At 32.2% G+C, this 14998-nt stretch overlaps 2 protein-coding genes across 2 annotated transcripts; one reads left to right on the top strand and one right to left on the bottom strand.

Annotated features, from left to right (window-relative positions):
- The first annotated feature begins 304 nt into the window (after positions 1–304).
- LOC145166268 (LYR family of Fe/S cluster biogenesis protein) lies at positions 305–2397 on the top strand. Its single transcript, XM_079085213.1, has 2 exons — positions 305–609; positions 2003–2397. Exons 1-2 carry the CDS (start codon positions 400–402, stop codon positions 2183–2185), a joined length of 393 nt encoding a protein of 130 aa, XP_078941339.1. The 5' UTR covers positions 305–399; the 3' UTR covers positions 2186–2397.
- Positions 2398–4902: 2505 nt separating this feature from the next.
- On the bottom strand, positions 4903–9821 carry LOC145166258 (enoyl-[acyl-carrier-protein] reductase [NADH], chloroplastic-like). Its single transcript, XM_079085201.1, has 13 exons — positions 9576–9821; positions 8613–8911; positions 8254–8363; positions 7953–8008; positions 7385–7469; positions 7244–7291; positions 7069–7143; positions 6672–6783; positions 6539–6590; positions 6335–6386; positions 6175–6232; positions 5984–6082; positions 4903–5264 (listed from the first exon to the last, which is right to left on the bottom strand). Exons 2-13 carry the CDS (start codon positions 8884–8886, stop codon positions 5104–5106), a joined length of 1182 nt encoding a protein of 393 aa, XP_078941327.1. The 5' UTR covers positions 8887–8911; positions 9576–9821; the 3' UTR covers positions 4903–5103.
- Positions 9822–14998: the final 5177 nt, after the last annotated feature.

Below are 14998 nucleotides of genomic sequence, written 5' to 3'. Positions count from 1 at the left end.
CAAAGAGCTTAAACCCGGGGTGCTCGTTGAAATATGCGAGTAGGTTTCCGTTTAATCATTTGCCGTTTCCAAAAAAAAAAAAAAAAAAAAGTTAAACAAAGAAATATGAAATGACAGTGGCTTTTATGGAATTTTGCAGCAAGCAAAAGAAAAGTCATAATTGAAAAAAGAAAAAGAAAAAAAAGAAAAAGAAAAAAGGGGTGTTTGCAACTTTGCATTAAGTTCATTAAGAAGGGGTGTTTTTGCACAACAAAGAAACGTTAAGGGCTGTTAAGGTAAATATAACAAACAAAGACCAATTGGAAGATCAGCCTTGCCACACACCACATTGATCCGCCTCCTCACTGCTTTGTTTTCGTTTGGGGCGACGAATCGAAAGTAAACAAGAACGAAGACAAAATGGCGTTCGCGATGAGAGTGAAGGTTCCACCAAACTCAGCGAATTTGCAAGAAGCTAGGCATCGAACCTTTGATTTCTTCCGTGCAGCTTGCAGATCTATTCCTTCGATCATGGATATTTATAACCTATACGATGTTGTAAACCCTTCTGAGCTTCGCTCCACCATCGCCGCCCAAATCCGCAAGAACGCCCATATCACTAACCCTAAGGTATCTCCTAACCCCATATCGCCTTTAATTTCATTTTTGTTGTTGTACATCTCCAATCTAGGTAAGAGACTAGGTAAATTTGTTGTTCTAGCTATTTATTTGATGGGTATGTTTGGATTTTAAAATTCTCTATGGGTTTTGGTGTTTTGGGGATTTAGAGTAATGTTCCTCCCATTGGACTTCAGTCAATTTCTGTCATTGTCGTTTTGAGCTATACTAATCGTGTATGTAAAATGTTCTAGCTTTAAGTTGATAAGTTAAAGCTTTATTAGTTATACTGTGCTATAAGTTGAAGAAACTCGTTTATAAATACACATCAAGTTGTTTATTTACTTCTTAAGAGTCTTGAAGCTTTATCAATTTTGTCAAATGCCTAAAGGGTTTTAATGGTTATGCCATCTAGAATGCTGTGTTGTATACATCTTCTTAAAGATTTATCCTCTACTCTTCTCATTTCTTGGTCCTTTTCAAGTCATTCACTTACAAATTCCTGTTAGTAAAAATCATTTAAATGAAAATTAGCTCAATAAGGTTTTGTTGCAACATCTTTATCATCCTGGATTTGTTGGGAGTATGAAGCCTAAGTTGGAAGGCTTTAATACTTATATGAATCATTTAGGGAGTTCAGTCAACTTAATGACTATTTTATTGGAATCAACCATTCCATTCCTTCTCCTATTAATATCTCTACATATAAGCTTCATATTTAGTTTTTTTTCCCTCCATTAAACAACCAAAATTTTCTTTCATTAACAAACAAAACTATACTCCAATCCTCCAAAGAGCAAGCATCTCCTTCAAAAACATAAAAATCATTAGAACAAAAAAAAAACCTAACTTGACACCTAAAATAAGTACTTTCCCTCTCTTTTTGGCTTCTTTAATGATTTAACCCTTTATTCTTATGATCTTATCATTACATATTACCTAATCTATCTATTTTTTTTATATACTTACTCGTCTATAATTCTTATTAACTTAATTTAAGTGATCCTTCCAAAAACCTCATCTTCCTTGGTTTGTTTGAGAAATTCTTTTGAAAAGAGAAAGAATGAAAATTTGAGAAATTCATGTTGAATGAAAAGAGAAAAAACTAAAATTTTAAATTTTGAGAAACTCATTTTGGAGAAACATTTCTTTCAAAAACTTATGTTGAGGTATTTCATAGTGATCTTCGCATCTGTCTAGAATAATTGTTTAATGTAAAATGATTATCATATTTATTCTGAATAAAAAAGTCTAAATGGCAAAAATTATCAACTTATGGATTATTCAAGTAAAAGTCATTTGATCTATTGATAATTGAACATAATACTCCTCTCACGTTAAAATTGATGAATATTGTGACATTTGTTTTGATTGGGAATGTAAGGGTAAAATGGTCATTTTGTAGGTGATCGATATGCTGCTATTCAAGGGAATGGAAGAGTTAAGCAACATAACAGAACATGCAAAGCAACGACATCATATTATTGGCCAATATGTGGTTGGTAATAAAGGGCTTGTTCAAGATGTGGACACAAAGGATGAAGGATTGTCTCCATTTCTCAAAAATTTCTACAATTCCAACTACTAATCAAACTCTTAATCCCCATTTTTATGTCTTGTTTTATGTGTTGGTTTTCAAATAAAAACATGTTCTTGGATTCTTGTATGAATAACATCATCCTTTTGCTGATTACAAGCAAATTTGTTGGATACTAAAACAAAATTTTCTAGTTTTTTTGGGGGTTACCCTTTGTTGGCTATTTTATGCATGCAATATGGAAATTGATGCTTGTTTATCCACTTTAGATTTCAAAATCGTTAGAGTGTTATTTTCAATAATGATGATGAGAAGGGTATTTATGTCTTTTTATATATTGAAAATCGAAAGCGAGATTGTGTTTTTTAATTTTTTATTTGGGTGGACAAAAAGTTGTAAAATTTGTTTTCTTGATATTAATTTTACTCTCAGTCCAATGCATCACAAACGCAGACAGAATCCTATTATTTTAACAATATTCTGAAGCATGATTATGAGATTTGTGTCTAACATTATTTGTTGTATAAATTGATAAAAAAAATTGATACACGATAGCATATGTGTGTATGCAATCAACCGTACCAAAAATATATTGATACATGGTTGGTAATTTTTGGAATTGAAGTTCAAAATTGTTTATTTTTTATACTAACCAAATCTCTGTCTTTAACCTTTAAGACTACTAGACTAGTGATTTAGGGTTAGTTTTGCACAAGTGAACATAACAAGTGTTGAAACATCGGACAATTTAGTATTTTTACCTCATTTTTCTTCTTTAGTTTCTCATCATCTTCAACCTTTGAAATGATGGGTGTAGCACTATTGATTTTGCCGTGGTATATTTGCAGACGTGGTTAAAGTTTCCAGTCTTTATAGCTGCTGCAGTGTGTGACTTTCAATTTTAATATGGATTGAGCTCATTATGGACACTAGGTTTTAAAGGATTTAATGTTAGTGATATTCTATTATTGATAAGAGCCTCCAACACCTATTGCCAACCTATTTGCAATGCCACATAATACCCATTTGCCCGTTTGCATGTCACTTAGAGCACCTATACCGATGCAATATTAAGACCTTGCAAATGGTGGGCCGGCTCAACATATTCATTAATTTTTAGAAAGAGAAAACAATGGCAAAACAGATTGATTTTTAATATTTAAATATGATTATTAGATTAAAATAATATAAAAGCACTTGCAAGTCTTTCGGATATAAAAAGATGAAGTCTTAAATGGCATTAAATACTTGCTTAGTGACATTGCAAACTATGTTTGAAAGAGACGATGCGGAGGGTCTTATGATTACATCTTTCGTAACTTGGAAGACTTGTAATAATATTAATTGTTTTTATTTTTTATTTAATTTACTTAATATATTAATTTTTTACTATATAAATGTATTGATGAATTAGATATCGTTTAATTTATATTTTAAAATCAATTGTTTATATATTATAACTAAGATTAAGATAAAGTGCTTTTTCGATGTTAATTTTTTGAAATGTTTGTTAGTTTAATTAAAAATTTATTATTATTTGAATAATAGATATCAATAACTATTTTTTATTTAAATTATAAATAATTATATTCATGTTATTTTATTATTCAATAATTAAGAATTTGTTAAAAATATATAGTTGTTGAGTTGATGCGAGAGTGAAACCATATTTGAAAGATAATTGATATTGGATACTAATGTAGAAACAATTGCTTAAAGATAATTGATTATATTTATGGACATTTCGATTTCAATTGTTGAAAATATTTTAATATATATGTCATGCAGGACATAAGTTTTATGTTTTGTGAAAAAAATGTTGTTTTGGAAATCCAAAATTCACATTTGGATTTTTTGTAATTGTGATTCCTTATTAAAATGAAGCAAACGTAGAAATTTACAGGTGGCTACGCGAGAGACTTTACTTTATTGTATTTTTTGAAAGTATGAGATTTTTTTTTTGGGTTTTTACAGGAAAAAAATGATGCAAAAGAGGGGGTTTTCAGCAAAATAGAGTAACAAAAAAGGTTATTTTACCAAAAGATGAGTTTAGTTTAGTAAAATATATGATGAAATCCAATTCCAATTGGGTGACATGTTTGGTGTTTGGGATACAACAAAGAGATCCGACTTCAAGGCTTGTCAATGATACATTTTGTAATTGTAGTTTCCTTTCTTTAGGGAGGTATTTGCTAATTAGTTCCGCAATATTAAAGGACTTCTAAGTACTTGATTTACCTCTCATACAATTGGCTTGAAAATTCATTCATATAATCGCCTAACATTTGCTTGAGAATTCTAGGTGTTTGATTTTCACAACTAGAGATATATTATTCTAGATCAACATTTATAGAAGATGACAGACTACTTTAATTTTAATCCAAATGCATAAATTGCATCGAGACGAAAGACAAACGGACAACAAGGCTACTGTTAATCCTCTATGGATTGCAAAATAACTCATTTAAAACTTCATTCACATATCTTAGAGTTTAATATTATTGATCCATTGGACTCTATTTGAGGATTTTATAGCATCCGGATCTATGACACCAAAATTATTAAACGCAAATTGTATAAACACTTGTTACTATTTACGCATGATTTATCGTGTTTTATCACTTTGCATGAGACAACTATTAAAGCAACCTGTTCCTCAATGGATTTCAAGTTGTCATCTCTTAATAAGAGAATAAGACGGATGAGCAATTACTTTTATCATATGAAAGCTCAAAATACATATCTTAATGCATTACCTAAATGCTATGTTTTATTTAAACGGATACTCTTCATATATAGTTTTACCGAATTAAGTCAAGAAAGAGTAGCTAAGTTTTAATACCAATATCTCCGAATGAGAATCCCTAACTCAACTCAACTCAACTATCCGAAAATCCATTACACAAGTTTTACGTAAATAAAAAAAGCGAAAACATAAATGTGCTCTCAATGAGTTGACTCGCTATTTTCTAACTTTTGTTGCTGTCTCTTGGAATGTTCAAATCCTTAAACACCGGGCTATCAACTCCAACTCCCATTGCATTGAGACCGTTGTCCACATACAAAACTGTCCCTGTGATGGCCGAAGCCAATGGGGACGCCAGAAAAGCAGCCGCGTTTCCCACCTCCTCTGTTTAATTCCATTTATTAGTACGTGAGGGTAAAATCGTCATTTACTTATATTTAATTTTTTTTAAAAGCATACGAGGGTAAAATGGTCATTTTACTAGCAAAATTAGGGAAGAACACTATGCGCTTGTGCTTAATTCCATTTTTTTTTATCACACTATTAGTACGCGAGGGTAAAATCGTCATTTACTACACTTAATTTTTCAAAACCATACGAGGGTAAAATGGTCATTTTCCTAGCAAGATTAGGGAAGAACAAGTTGTACCATGCATGTGCTTGTGCTTAATTCCATTTTTTTATCACACTATTAGTACACGAGGGTAAAATCGTCATTTACTACAGTTAATTTTTAAAACCCTACGAGGGTAAAATGGTCATTTTACTAGCAAGATTAGGGAAGAACAAGTTGTACTATGCATGTGCTTGTGCTTAATTCCATTTTTTTATCACTATTAGTACACGAGGGTAAAATCGTCATTTACTACAGTTAATTTTTAAAACCATACGAGGGTAAAATGGTCATTTTCCTAGCAAGATTAGGGAAGAACAAGTTGTACTGTGCTTGTGCTTAGTAAGCATGGACTAAAAATAGGACCCATAATAGCAACATACTTATATATATATATATATATATATATATATATATATATATATATATATATATATATATATATATTTCATGCAAGGGTAAAATGGTCATTTAACACAACTGAACTGACCTGCAGATAGCTCTTTCATTAAAGGTGCATTCTCGGATGAATAATCAATCATCATATCAATGAATCCGATAGCTTTAGCAGCACGACTTCTTAATGGTCCTGTTAAAACATATTTAATTAATTAATTAATTAATTAATTAATTAACAACAATATATCACATTAAAAGGGCAAAAGTGTAATCTGTAATTACCTGCAGATATAGTGTTCACTCTGACTCTATGTTTTCTTCCAGCTTCAAAAGCAAGTACCTGAAAATAAAGTGATGACCAATCACAGTTAATGGAATTTTATAAAAAAAAAACACCATCATTATTATAAAAATTAAAAATAAAATAAAATAAATTATTAACCTTTGTGTCACTCTCTAAAGCAGCCTTGGCTGAACTCATACCTCCACCATATCTGCATGATAAAAAAAAATACAATTATAAAATGTTCTCTGAACGGATAAATGATGTTAAAATATTTAAGGAAAAACAAAATAAGGGCGAATTTGTAAATAATTGCCTAGTTCTTTTTGTATTAAGTAAAAAAGAAACAAAGATGTTAGTTACCCTGGTATGATTCTTTCAGATGCAATGTAGGTTAAAGAAATTGAAGCACCCCCTGTTTACATAAATGTAAGAAATATTAACTTTTTTATTTATATTTGTAGTTTGGAGAATAAAAAAAATAAAAAATAAATACCTGGGTTCATTATTGGGATAAAATGCTGGAGCAAAGATACATAAGAGTAGCTGGATGCTGAGATAGCTGCAAGATACCCATACCTTGATGTTTCCAATAGTGGTTTGCTAACCTGTTTGTTAATTGTTTAATTACCAAAATACCCTCAAACAAGAAAGAACAACTAAATGGAGAAAGTCAGGGCAAATCCAAACTTTCTACAAATTTGCCCTCATTTATTTTTTTTCCATCATTTTCTCACACGTTTAATAAAAAGAATTATCTATGTATTACTCATTATATTACATGTAAATAGAATGTTTAATTTTAACTCTACTTTGTACATTAACTAATTTTGAACTTTACAAAAAAAAAAAAAAAAAAAAAAAAAAAACAATAAGATTATATTAGAAAATACCTCGGGTCCATTAGCTAGTGAATGCACAAGAATATCAATGGTGCCAAAGTCCTCTTTTACAGATTCAGCAACTTCCTGAATAACATAAATACCAAATCCAATTATTCAACAAGTTTTAACAAAAAGACGTAAATACCCTCCTCATCCTCATCATAGATAATAGGAGAATTCATACCTTAACAGTCCATTTTGAGGATCCAGCATAACGTTTATTTGCTTTTACCTGCACAATTTAGCATTATTATAAAATATAAATAGATAAATATATAAATATATGATATGATGCTTATAATATTATCTTGAAAATTAAACATACATCTTCAGGAACATCTTCAGGGCAATCATAAACTGCATCTAAGGGATAAACTTTAGTAATTTCCATCAAAGATCCATCTGGCAACCTTAAAAAAAAAAAAAAAAACACTTACTAGTTAGTTATGAAATCAGAGTCTTGTTTTAGACATTTTTTTGTTATAAATGCAAAGAAATAGCAATAAACTTTTGTTGATTTGTTTATTAAAGCATCTTACTTTCATTTCTTCCTATTACAACAGTTGTACTTTGAAAATCTTACTAATTTTAGCAATTCATACAAAGCAATTTTCACTGCTAAAATGGGGTAGATTTTTTAAAGTACAATGCTAGCTATAATTGGATATTTTTCAACCTTATTATTAATAACAGAAAAATTGAAAAGACCAATGGTGTAATGGAAGGAAAAATAAATGAGGGCAAATTTGTAGATTTAGGCTTAAAGGGGAAAGCCTCATTTCCCTAATTTTCTCTCTGTTAAAGTCATTCTTTCTGTATTAAGTCTAAGAAAAAAAAAAAAAAAACTTATAGTTATATTTACTTAAAATAATTAGTAGAAAGTAGACACTTACACACGTGATTCATCAAACTTTCCCCTTCGAAGACTTGTCTCAAATATATTGAGTGCCTACAACAAATGAACATTCATCAACAACAATTTAAAACATTTTTTTTTCTTATTTGAAAAAGATTACAAAATCATAGAAATGAAATTTGCTTTGTATTTAGATCAATGAAAGTAGGATGCTATAACTTGTGTTGTAAAACTATAACAGGAAGAAATGAAAGTAGGATGCTTTCAATTACAATAAACAAAATCAATGAAAGTACATTGTTATTTCTTGCATTTAACCAATTTTTATAAATTCTTACCGGGACCCACGTGCCAACAAGGATTTCAGCTCCAGCAGCAGCTAGAGATTTTGCTATTGCCCATCCATATCCATTATCATCAGCTATTCCAGCAATGAATGCCCTTTTTCCTGCAAATAATTTCATAAAATCAATCATGTTTCATTGAATAAGATTTTCTATATTTATAACTATAGCAATTTCAGCTACAAATCATGAAGATTTGATCACTTGAAAAGTAAAACAAGGAATAAATTGTGAGGAATAGCAATGGATTATTACAAAATATATAAAATTGGAAGTATAATGATTTAATAGAAAGAAATGAAAGTAGGATGCTATAATAAACAAATAAAAGACAAAAAGATTGGAAATTTAACCTCTGAGGTCGACAGGTAATCCAGGGAGGGGTTTTGTGTCATTTGACTCGGACATTGCTTTTGTGACAATTCGATTAAATTTCAGGGTGTTGGGTGTAATATTCTGAGATATTACATGTGTTGAAGAGATGTGACAAGAGCTCTTAAGCTTCATCCATGGCGCCTCTTTAATTCCACTGCTGAAAACTGCAACACTTGGCTTTGAAACTTCACATGAAGCAAAAGTGAAGGGTTTTGCTATAGCAACATGCATGTTTGAAGTAGCAGTTGCCATTTCACTATATGTTGAATATCAAAAACTGCAGTCATGAAAGTAAATGAATTGTTATATGAGCATCTGGAGGTGTTAAAGAAGGGTAACATGGTCATTTACTTTTATTCAGATGGTTCATTTGGTCCAAGAAAGAATTTTGTATAAAATTTTCAAACTATAATGTTGGAATAGGAAGAAATGAAGGTAAGTTGATATTTCTTGGATCTAATATGATCAAACTTGATATCTTTGAAATCTTCTATAGTTTCTCAAGATCACAAAAAGGAATAAGCTTTTGGGCAACTATGGCCAAAAGACCATGGATTCAAGTCTCGAAAACATCATTTTTGCAAGATATTCGTTACATAAACTTGAAAAAACTCATTTTAGTTTTCTGTTTGAAAACGACAGTGAGCTGCTTTGATTCACCAAAAGATCATAAATTTCATTTCAGAGTGGTGCATTTAGTCCGAACTTGAACAAAATCATTTTAGCTTTGAATTCGAAGAAAACAACTTGATATCATGAACAAAAACCGATACAAATCAGCAACGTTTAGTTAAACCCTTAAACCCACAACGATAAACCTGAACTTAGATCAAGGTAACAATTAAAATCGCATAGTTATGAAAGCAAAACCACGATCAAATGCAATGCACCAAATCGGAAGGACAATTCACGAATAGAAACAAGGGTCGAGTGTCACTGACCTATCTGATCTGCAAAAACCTTGAACAATCAATCTTTCGAGTTCCTACTCACGCCTTGGTTGGTTATATATGGTAATAAGGCTTCGATAATAACTAAGCTGAATTATATCGCTGTCTTTGTGTGTGCCGTTGGAGAGCTTTGGAAGTTCCGAAAACAGGTCAGCAACCTTGGGAATTTATGTAAGAACCTTCAAAATTGGGCTTTAGGCCACTAGTTGCCCAATGGGTCTCAACTCTCAACTCTCAAAGGGCTGCAAAATCCTGTTATAGCTTCTACTTTTGGTGTTCTAGATACATTTCAGCCTTAAAGATTATACCCCATTAATGTAACATAATTATCAGCTTGAAAAATGGGATTTCGGCCTAACCTATACCAAAATAGATCCTATCAAGTTGTGGTTATATATATTATGGGACAAAATACAAAAAAAACCAAGATATTTTTGGTCTGTTATTTTGTTATATGTTTTTCCTTTTGTGAAATAATTGTCAATATCATAAATTTGACATTTTTGTTGGTCGATATAGAATTCTAGATATGTGGTTTACTGCCACATAAAAAATTCAACTACTTTGGGTTGGTTATCGAAAAAGTCATCTTCCTTTTTTTTAAAATCCCATTTTATGGATCAATTTGAATTGATCAAGAAGATGTAAAGCTCTCTCTTTATTATGTGAGAAGATTAGCTTGCATGCTACTTAGGTGTTGTTTGTTTTTCCGAATCCAAAATGTTTGCAGTCTGCAGACCACATCTGCAAGTCTCTGCAACAAAAGAGGTGGACCAAACGTCTGCACTCTGCAATAAAAAGTCTTTTGTTTTTTAACGTCTGCAAACTGCTGAAATAAACTGAATTTTAAAAAACCAAATTTACAACATTTTATTTGAGTTTTACAACATCTAATAATTATATTTTTCATCATAATAGATAAATAAATGCTACAATATACGAATCATATATAATCAATATTTATAATAGATAACAATAAATAACTACAACAGACCAAATCATATGCTATCAATATTTTTACAATGATAGAACTTTAAAAATCCATCGTCTTGATCTTATTTCTTCTCTGAGATGCAACTACAACATCTAGCACAATATGGTCATTTATTTGATTGTCATTAACAAAGTCTAGTTTCTTGTTTGAGCATCGAGCAATCTTGATAATCAATCTATGTGTTTTGAATTCATTTGTTATCATTGCCATTGACACTTAACATGACATCAACACCACAACTTGATTCAAAAGGAGACTCTTATCTTGTTTTCACAAAGAACTTGAGTTAAAATAGACAATCTACTAATAATTTCAAAAGTGGTATTCCGTTCTTTATACACCTCTATATACACTGCTTGGGGTTTTCCAAACACGTGGATGTGTTAAAGATGCTCATTAGCCCCTCTTCTTGATCCAATAAAACTTTTTATTTCTTTGAAGACTTTTATCAAACACATGGTGTGTAATATGAAACCAACTCTATATGAACCTGATTATTTGAAAGATTTCACATACCCAAATCAAGCAATTCAAATTAGCAAAAAACAAAATTAGAAGGATTCCACATGCCCAAACTTACGTGATTATTATTCAATCATATTAGATGTTGAAAAAAAACAACATCTGATTTCAGGGAAGAACAAATTTCTTATACCTGTGGATGAAGTCGGCTGTGGATGAAGTCGGCAGTGGACGGAGGAGGAGGCATGCAGATGTCGTCTTGGGCTGTAACGTCCCGAAAATCATGACATAAAAATTTTTGTTTTTAGATTAATAAATCGTTAATACATTTCGTTCTCATAAAACCAAGGTAACCAAGAGTTAGCAAAAACATCATCAAATCAGAGTAATTCACAGAATGCGGAAACATGTGGTGTGTGCCCTACAATCGTCCCGAGCTCTCATTTGAAAACTGGAGTACCTGAAACATAAACTAAAAACCGTAAGCACAAAGCTTAGTGAGTTCCCCAAAATACCATATAACATACAATCACAGAATATCATGCACGATACATATAGTTGCCATGGGCTCCCCCCATGGTCTTGACCTGGAATGCCATGGGCTCCCCCACATGGTCTGATATCCAAGTGCCATGGGTTCCCCCCATGGTCTTTATTTGGAATGCCATGGGCTCCCCCATGGTCTGATATCCAATTGCCACGGGTCCCCCGGGGTATTCCATGCAAGTATCACAGAGACAACTAACATGCCACAAAACACGTAATGGGCCGGAATTGGTGCCTTCGACCCATGGATATAGTGAAAAGACTCACCTCACACTGCCGACTCAAACAGAATATCCCTGGCTAATGGATGACAGATCCCCGAACTAACAAAGTCAAAACAACACCCATTCAACAATTAGATTCCAATCCATAACCATAAATCCATTACTAGGGTAAATGACCAATTTACCCTTTAACTAGTTTGGACCAAGACTTAGGCCCAAACCTAATAATCCAAAAAGCCCAAATACCAACAACCAACCAAGGACCAACCCATGGCCCAATTTTCCAAATTAGGCCCAAACCTATTGTAGGCCTTCTCAAAATAATTATCAGCCCAAAAGAAACAACTCAGCCCAACCAAAGCCCATACCAAAAGAGTCCAAGTCCAAAAATGTCACAACCCCAAACCGGAACGGCGGAAACGTTCGGGGGCGGAGGACGTCATGCTCAGTATCACAACAAATGTAGAATAGTAAAACAAGCAACCACAACCATTACATTAGTATTAAAGTGTTTACAATGTATTCGATTCACAAAAGATTGACTTTAAAAGTAATTGACAAAACAAGGACATGAAGCTACTATGCTCCATCTTCTGAACCTCGGTGCGTATACATGTCTACTAGTTTCTTGAGAATACAAGTTATTTTGAAAGTATAGATCAGCATTTAAGCTGGTGAGTTCATAAGTATTTTTGTTAGAAAAGTTATACTCAATGTTCTTTAGAAAAGTTCGCCTGTTCCTCCAGAAAATCCTATATTTTCTGATATGATGCATAATAAGTAAAAATGACTCTTATAATTCCTTCTATGAGTACTAATGAATACAAGTTATATACAATCCATATTAAACAGACAATCGATTGCATGGATCTGCCCTAAGCCCACAACCAAACAAGGAACATGAAATGAGGCGGAAGTCACACATTCCATTGTTTGTTAGATCCTCATTGTATATAACCCTGACGTATTCATCAGGTGCTTACGGAGTTAACTGTAATAGTTATTTAATATTTGATGAAAATATTCCTTAAGAAAATCATATATTTTCTTTAGTAAAATGGTAACCACAATAATTCCTTCTATAATCACTTAGTTCATACTAGCTATATATAATCTAATATCGAACGAACAGTTAAATGTGTAAATCTGACCTAAGCCCACAACCAAACAAGGAACAAGAAGTAAGGTGGAAGTCACACATTTCACTGCCTATCAAATATTAATTATATATAACTCTGAGGTATAAACTAAGGAATTATAGAATTAACCATTTAAGGTCCTTTATGTTATACTAGTTTAATAAGAAGTATTAAACCTTTTATAAATAAGTTTATAGTTTCACTAACTCTATTGTGAAACATTGTTCTCAGTAATAAATGTTATTAATTTCAGAAAGTTCTATCGAAAACTGATTACCTTTAAATAACAATGTTTACCATAGAAAATCCTATATTTTCTAGAAAACCGACTGGTAGTCTTACTCGTTCCAAGACCGAAAAGTACAAGTATTTACTTTAATGATATCAAGTTCTGTGGATTAGTTAAACTGGCTGAAGATTTGTTTACCCTGAAAGCCTGATACGGCGATACTACCCTCCTATGATCACTTAATACATACGAGTTGTATATAACCGAGATCGAACAGACAGTTGAATGGGTGAATCTGCCCTAAGCCCACAACCAAACAAGGAACAGGAAATGAGGCGGAAGTCACACATTCCACTGTCTATCGGACTTCAGTTTTATCTAACCTTATTGTATATATACTGAGTACCATATAGTTAATATCCCTTGTGAAAGTTTAGGAAGAGTATATTACTACATAAATATATCGTTATTTCTCCTTGTGAGTTATATGACCATACTGATTGATATGACGAGAATCAGACGTCGATATTGTTTTATGACGTTTGTCACCCGCAGACCTGCCGGTCCAACTGTAGCTAACAGTAGAGGTGAAGGATTGTTAGTCCCATATAGATCTATACACAAACTCACACTCTCCCTCGGGGAGACTCTGGATCATAAAGGTGGACTTCTACTGGTACTTAAGTAAGTACCGAAGACGCGTCTCACAGACTAGATTAACGACTTTACAAGTAATAATGCGAAAACCTTTTTATAAACAACTGATAGTTTTGTAAAAAGATTCATATGATCCATAAACTATATTTATCATAGTTTATAAGTTTATTTCCATGTTTTAACAAGTTTCATGTTCTTAATCATATTGACAGCAAGATAATAGAATAAGTAAAATTACATTTATAAACACAAGATTTCTTGTGTTTTAATTGTATTTCCCCATAAAAAAAGCATTTAAAATCATTTAAAAAGGTATATTATAGGGGTATGAACTCACCTTATGTGAGTGACTCGATTGAAGACTGGAATAAGGATGTTATACTCACGAACAAAGTCCCGTAGCACAAATGAGTCCTAAATAGCATGTAAGGATACATATAGACATGGAATTAGTGAATCTAACTACAAAGGTGATTAGGAAACAACCTAGGATGCAATAATAACTCACCAAAGGAGTGTTATAAGCAATTTAGGAGGCTGAAAGGGAGTTCACGGCTGAGCTTGGAGGTGTTCACGGCCCATGAGGTGTTCACGGCCCAACTTCAGGGAAGAACACTTGAAGATCTTGTTGTTTAGTGAGTGTTTGAAGGCCTTTCATGGTATACCAAAGAGATGCAAAAGAAAAGGAGTGTTTAAGGGAAGAAAAGGGTGTTCTTGAGTATGATACTTGAGAGAGAATGGGGTGGTTCATGGCTAGAAGAATTAGAAGTGAAGAATTAATGGCTAAAACTCATATATATGGCATGAGTTCATGGCCTAAGGAGGGTTCACGACCGTGAACATGGTTTGCGGCTGTGAACCTCCTTTGATGAGGTTCCTGGCTCGGATGCATCTCTCATATCTCAAGTGTTCACTTCTTAACATACAATCCATAAAGTGTACTAGGCTTAGAAACTCATAATATAACCCTTAACAAAGTAAAAGATAACAAAAACAAGTCTGAACTCTTGATCGATTGGATTGACTTACAATAATAAAAAATTTCAGGTTGTGTTTTAAAAGATCTTGTTTTAAATGACAATATTGAACTTATTTTTGTTCCATCTGACGATGAAATTGCTGATGTCTTTACTAAGGCTTTAGACGAAACCAAATTCAATGAT

The sequence above is a fragment of the Lactuca virosa genome, chromosome 1, assembly GCF_052849685.1.
Source record: "Lactuca virosa cultivar CGN04683 chromosome 1, Lactuca_virosa_CGN04683_v6, whole genome shotgun sequence".
Taxonomy (NCBI): Eukaryota; Viridiplantae; Streptophyta; class Magnoliopsida; order Asterales; family Asteraceae; genus Lactuca; species Lactuca virosa.
Note: the sequence above shows the minus strand (reverse complement) of the source record. Positions and strands in the feature narration are given on the sequence as shown.

Excerpts from the sequence above, each read along its gene's own strand:
- LOC145166268 (XM_079085213.1), top strand. The coding sequence starts at position 400 with ATGGCGTTCGCGATGAGAGTGAAGGTTCCACCAAACTCAGCGAATTTG. Across the intron at positions 610-2,002 it reads CCCATATCACTAACCCTAAG|GTGATCGATATGCTGCTATT; the intron begins GTATCTCCTAAC and ends GTCATTTTGTAG.
- LOC145166258 (XM_079085201.1), bottom strand. The coding sequence starts at position 8,886 with ATGGCAACTGCTACTTCAAACATGCATGTTGCTATAGCAAAACCCTTC. Across the intron at positions 7,470-7,952 it reads AAGTTTGATGAATCACGTGT|GTTGCCAGATGGATCTTTGA; the intron begins GTAAGTGTCTAC and ends TTTTTTTTTAAG. Across the intron at positions 7,144-7,243 it reads CCTCAAAATGGACTGTTAAG|GAAGTTGCTGAATCTGTAAA; the intron begins GTATGAATTCTC and ends TATGTTATTCAG.